The sequence below is a fragment of the Onychostruthus taczanowskii genome, unplaced genomic scaffold (assembly GCF_017590055.1).
Source record: "Onychostruthus taczanowskii isolate IOZ18803 unplaced genomic scaffold, ASM1759005v1 scaffold3, whole genome shotgun sequence".
In the NCBI taxonomy this organism is placed as follows: domain Eukaryota; kingdom Metazoa; phylum Chordata; class Aves; order Passeriformes; family Passeridae; genus Onychostruthus; species Onychostruthus taczanowskii.
Window position 1 is genome coordinate 7,516,555 of NW_024500349.1, and position 6,292 is coordinate 7,522,846.

The 6,292-nt window shown below is 41.4% G+C and overlaps 1 protein-coding gene across 2 annotated transcripts in view; it reads right to left on the reverse strand.

The window, feature by feature from the left end:
- The window catches only part of NEBL (nebulette), a 313,090-nt gene extending 306,804 nt beyond the window's left edge, over window positions 1-6,286 (reverse strand). For both annotated transcript variants that reach the window (XM_041408380.1, XM_041408378.1), the window contains exons 1-2: window positions 5,971-6,286; window positions 4,874-4,968 (exon numbers count right to left, since the gene is read on the reverse strand). In XM_041408380.1, the coding sequence (XP_041264314.1) occupies window positions 4,874-4,968; window positions 5,971-6,039 (164 nt within the window). In that variant the 5' untranslated portion in view covers window positions 6,040-6,286. The remainder of the gene's footprint in view (window positions 1-4,873; window positions 4,969-5,970) is intronic.
- Between the last annotated feature and the right edge of the window lie 6 nt (window positions 6,287-6,292).

Below are 6,292 nucleotides of genomic sequence, written 5' to 3' on the forward strand. Positions count from 1 at the left end.
GGGCTGTTCCTTTTCCAGATAAGATGAAGAATTTGAAAAGCATGTTTATTCTATGCACTCTCTTTACTGCAACTCGAAGTTGCCCTATCAGATTTCAGGCTTATTCTCTCTGCTTCTTACATACATTTATTTCTTCCTGGCATATTCAAATTGTGAAATAACCACCTGCTGAAATCAATACTGAAAACTAAGATAATGCCAGCTATTTTTAGTAAGGTAATATCATCACCTTCCTAGTCATCATCTTGAAATTTTCTCACTGGTAGAGAAACAAAGAAATAAAAAAACACTCATGTGTCACAGCTAAAATCAAAGTTCTATATAGAAGTTCGCCTTTCAAGACAATGAATTCCAATGACCACATTCATCCACCAATTAAAAGCAACCACTTCTGTTTTCCAGACCACGTGACTCTCCAGAAAGTTGTACCATGTTCTTATCATTTCCAAGCTGATATGAAATCACTTTTACACTTTTACATTTTTTACCCCTCCCCTAGGGTATCCTAAAATGTAGGGTTTGACTGCACTTGCACATTGAAGCTGTAGTACTTCTAACAACATCACAATATTTCAAATGCATTTGAATATCTATTTCCTACTGGCACCAGTTACAAAGAAATTAAATCCAGGAGAAAAAAATAAAAGTGATTATGAGTTTTTCTTCATGTCAATAATCCACACTAAGACTGATGACAGTTGATTTAAATTTTAAGTTATGTAACCATTCCATATGGTGGCTGTCATATATAAAAAACTTGAATGAAACTACCCTGTGTGCAGGCAAGTAGCAAAATTTTAGATACTAAGTATTTCAGAAGAATTTATTGCAATAGTGCGGTTGTTTTGGCAAGAGGGTATATCAGATTTATGGAGCTTGAAGCTACCAGGTTTGCAGAAATTAAAAAGTACGTCTGTTGGATGTGTTCACACACACAGGAAAGTCTGTCTACATCAGCAGGTAAAGCTAATGCAGAGAGCATATTCCAAAAATATGCATTTCAGCTTCTACACTTTGCATAAAAAGTAGTCTTGTGTTTTGGTCTAGTGAATCTGTCAAAAGGATAATTTATATGAACATCCATAAGAATAAGTTACCATAAAATCATCCTACATGATTCAATCATTTAACAAGCTTGAGAACACAAGTGGTAAGCTGCCAAAATGCCATTCCTTTCCTTGCATCATCTTGCTTATTTGCAGCTGGAAAGGGTCAGCTCTGAGTTTGCAAAAGACAATAATATCAAATTTTCTCCTTGACATTCCCAAGTATATTAAACAAGTATTTAATAACATCTATCTGCAGATATTAAGGTGGAATAGGGATTCAGATCTGCATCAAAGAATGGCTCGTTCATCTGCTTCAGTCAATGCATAGCACCTGGCTGAACTGCAAAATTGTCTGAGCCCTTGGTGTCATCAACATTATTTCACAAATCAGGCAGCAATCCAGAAACACGGCATATCTAAATCAGACTGCAAATAAAAGGCAAGACTAAAGTCATTAAGACAAACCCAGCAGTGTCCATGTGCTGTGCATCTACAAGCCTCAAGGTGTTGTGTATGAGGCCTTTCAGATGAAATGTTAATGCAAGTGAAGTGAGAAACACAATACTCTAAGTTATTATTCCAGCACTGTACTGCTCAGAGGTCCCAGCTGAGATAAAAGCACCATGCCATAAGCACTACACAAACAAGCAGAAGTAACTATCTTGACTCAAACAGTTCACCAATTATGTAAATAATAAAAAAGAGAGGACAAAGTTGTTCAAGCTTTTCTCTACAAGAGAACTGAAAGGTTTAAAGCAGACAAAATTCCGTTACCCAAAGATGATTCTTTTCAAAGCCATACTGTACACATACACACAAAGTTTTCCCTTTAACCTTGCTGTAAAATCTTACATAGATCTACAACTTACAGAAGCTATGCCAGTGGCCCAGTCATTACTTTTAATATCAGAGTCTCTTTATCACTAGGAAAGTATATAATCATTTAGATGGAAATGTGGCAAAATGTCCGACAAAAAACTTGCCTTTAAAGAAAGCAGGATCCTACATTTACAAATATTTCTGCCCTTTTCTAATGGTCACTGAATTAAAGTACTTTGCAGTATATTCCTTCGTGGTTTGCTAGTTCCTGTTATTATGTCTGACCTGACTCTCTCCACCAAAAATATAGTTTGAACAATCACAGATGAGCATTCTTCTGTTATATTAACACAAAAACAATTATGTTTTACAATAAATATTTTCTGATCTTTCCCAGTAAAGTAACAAAATTCATTCATTTCAGCCCCTGAATAAACAAAAGAATGGACGATTTTAAGACCGAAGGTCAAAATACATTCAATAAACTTATCTGACCTGTGAATTATCAAAGCACATACAGATATTATTAAAGATACATGCTTTCCAACTTGTCCTTATGAAAAACTAACTATGGCTTCCAAACCTGTTGAACAACTTTACAGCATTCCTCTCCCATTCAGATTAATGCATGCTTCTTCACTTTTATCTACAAATTGCAGTCTTATCAATGGATGGCCTCAATAAACAGTTTAGTAGTAATTACGCTTTGTCAAGTGTTTGTAGGTGTTTGTCTGAGTAAATTTACATTCTTTTCTTTGCAGATTTTATGATCAAGCAGCATTTAACATAAAAATGGATTTGATTCTTACTAATAAAAACAGAATAAGACACACTGCAATTTGATACTGTAATGGTGTCTGCCTTGCAAATTAGTTACTTTTGAGACGCAAAGATTCTCTCAAAATTTAAACCAACTGTATTTTCAAAACACAGTTTTGCAAAAACATCTTAGCTGTCCTTTGAAGAATATTAAGGTTTGTTGAAACCACAAAGCAGACCTTAGTCTTCCCTTCATGGTCCCACAGAACACTTGAAATTATTTACAATATATGATAAAAGTTTCTCATTAAAAAAGGGGGGGCATAAAACCCCACCAAACATAAGTTTACTGGAAGTTGAGATTACACATTATATTTTGTCTTTCTCTTTTAATGGAAAAAAAATCCCCCATTCTTTAAATGATTTTACATTGCTGCTTGCCATTTCATACATGAGGTTTGAGAGACATTTCAAAGGTAGAGATTATTTTTTCAAGGCTCACTCTCACAAAGCTCGTTAAAGCAACTGCCAGGAGGAATAGCACCTGAATGGTACATAACAGATCCATCCATCATCCTTACTCCCCCTCATCCATCAACAAAAGGACACACCACAAGCCATAACTGCATATATGGAAAACTCTCCTGCAACAGAAGTTAAATGTTCACAGCTTGGAAACCCCCATGTATCAGCAAGGAGGAGATTTTATAAATGAACAGTCTTACTAAGTACAAGTAAGTATCTGATTAGACGAGAAAGATCAAGCAACCAAAGTCTCATCACTGAAATTTAACCACCAAAATATAGGTAAAAGGCACCTATCAGAGTTATAATTACTGCAAAGAATGTAAGCCTGTACTTGAACTCAAACAGCACCACATGCAGGGTCCCATCCAGGGCCAACACTCGGGGTTAGTCTCAGCTTGTGGCATTCCACCTGTTGGGGCATGATTCCCTTCCTACACGGCTCCCCCCAGCCCGAGACACTGGCACAGACCACACTCTGCTAGGAGAGGTCTAATGTCACCCTCTACACTGTGTGGAGCACTGTAGGAAAGCTACGAAGTTACAGATGTAACTCCATATGCTCCTAAAGCAATCCAAGTACAACTGTGCACACTGAAACAGGTGTTTCAAGTTTTGGCAGCACAGCAGATTTATAACACAATTTGTATTTTAGACACTGACTGGATTCAATTTTAGCCTGAAAGAAATGACCATATGCTGTTAAACTTTGCTGTTATGGCCAGCCGTAGACTGTCTACCTCAACATCAAACAAATATTTTAAGTACAGGAGCATATTTCTAAAGAAAAATAAAACATGTCCATAGCTTCAAAACTCTCTCTTAAAACATGTTTTAAGTACATAAAAGTGAAAACAACAACAATATACAAGTTACATGTAAGAACATATTTGAGTCCAAAATCTTAAGAACTATCCTTCCAAAACAGCATATTATAATGGTTTCTAAAGATTAAAACACACTGAAATGCAATTAGCGAATTTTAGAAGCATGGTACAAATAACAATAAGCAACTTTTTTTCTCAGTGTATCAAATGCTCTTCTGCAGTATTTACAAGCCAAATATCAAAGCACACTTCAAAATCCCCACAACAATAAAATCTAAAAGTTGAATGCAACATGAGGGGTATACTAGAGTATAATCAAACCAAAATTAATCTATTTTCTAAATCAAACTCTAAGAGAATAGCAAAATAGCATGAAGCAGTAGAAGCAAGAATTTTGTAAATACCTAGCTTAGAAACATGAGATACGTGGAAAAACTAACAGTTTTAAAAACAGGCTGTCATGATTTCTAACAGGGTATTGTCTCTGGTAAACTACACAACCGAGAAGCACTTTGTTTTCTTATTACAAAATGCTGATCAGGTCCATAACCCTGAATAGAGAGCTGCATAATGGACAACTGTAATCCAGCATTGCCAGTAATGAATGTAGCAGGAGTCAGTACTAGATCCAACATTTTCTGGGAGAAAAAAAAGCCTGTATCCTCACATCTGATATGAAAACACTGCCTAATCACATCATAATCAAATAGTTTCATCGTCTATCACACCAATGCAAGTAGAATACCCCATGTGAAAAGATACTGAACTGCTCTAGACTGCACTGCTCTCTCTAGATTAAGTTTTTACAGCACGACAATACCTACATGACAATATCCACAGCCAGGTTTTCTTTTCATGTGCATTTCTGCAAGACTTGACATTTACAATACTTACGCATTGCAATAAGGTTTCTTTTCATATCCTTTGTAGTTATTCATGTTCAGAGCCATTTTGCAAACTTCACAGTGGAAACATCCTTTATGCCAGTACTGTAAATAAATGTAAAGTAGAATTATTTATGGTACTAATATTTTGAAAGCAGTGTTAGGGTATGGTAAACATAAAAACACAATTACTTGTCAATATTTTGGCCATGCATTATAGTCTCTTAACTAAATCAAAATAATTACTTTCATATGAAACCAAAGGCACTTCTGAAACACTCTCAGAAATGCAAATTCTCAGCTAAGGTGAATGGCAAGACCCCTGCATGCTGACCTTGCCAGGACAATTTTAAAGAAAACTGAAGCAGGAGTTTGACGTTTTCGTTTAAAAAAAAAAAGAAAGAAAAAAAAAAGAAAAAAAACCTAACCCGCTGCTAAGAATGCAATACTACGCGAATGCAATCACTAACTAATGTGACGGGTGGCTTTTAGGTACGCCGCACAGACACTAAATTTAGCACATAATACGGCATTTTCCTCCTGTGGCTTCTGCTGCCTCGCCTTGCCTTTCCGGGGACGGCGGTAATTTGGCGCATCTCTCACAGCCTCACTGTTGTTATTTACGGAGCGACCGCGCTGGGCTTTAAGCGGTGCCACCGGGGCCACCCCCGCGGGACGGGGCTGCCGCCGCCCGGCCCCGTCCGCGCCAAGCCGGCCATGGCGCCAGGGGCAGCCCAAACCGCCCCAGCTCGGGGAGGCACCGACAACTACAGCCGGGAAAGGGCCGCCTACAACTTCATCCCCCGGGGAGCCGGGGGGCCCGCGGTAACCCGGGCACCGTCACTGCCGGGCGGGCACCGCAGGGCGCCCCGGCCGCTGCGGCCCCGCTCGCCCCGCGCCAGCGCGGTGACACGGGGCTGCCCCCGCCGGCGCTGACAGCGCGGACGGCGGCGCAGCGGCGGCCCTTGAAACGCTGCATTTGCCACCTGCCGGCTCGCCCCGATGCCCGCCGGCTCGGCCCTGCCCCGCCCGCCCCGCCGGAGCCGCGGGGAGCGGGACGGGCACGCCCGGGAGGCGCCGTCCCCGCCTCCCCCCGCGCCCCAGCACCTTGTCCAGGCAGTTGACTTTCTCGGTGGGATAGACCACTTTGCCACAGCGGGCGCACTGGGGGTTCATTTTGCGGCTCCTCTGGGGCGGCGGCTCCGGCGGGCGGCGGCGGCCGAGGCTGCGGTGCGGCGGGCTGCGCTGGACGGGGTTGCGGGAGGCCGATCTATCATCCCCTGCCCTGGCGGGGACGCCGGGGGTCCTCAGCGGCTGCGGACGGGCGAGGAGGTCATCGGCGGCGGCTGTGGAGGAAGCGGCGCTCCAGCTGACTGCGGCTCGGCAGCATGTGCGAGTGGGCGGGCGGGGAGCCGGCGCTGCCGCCCCC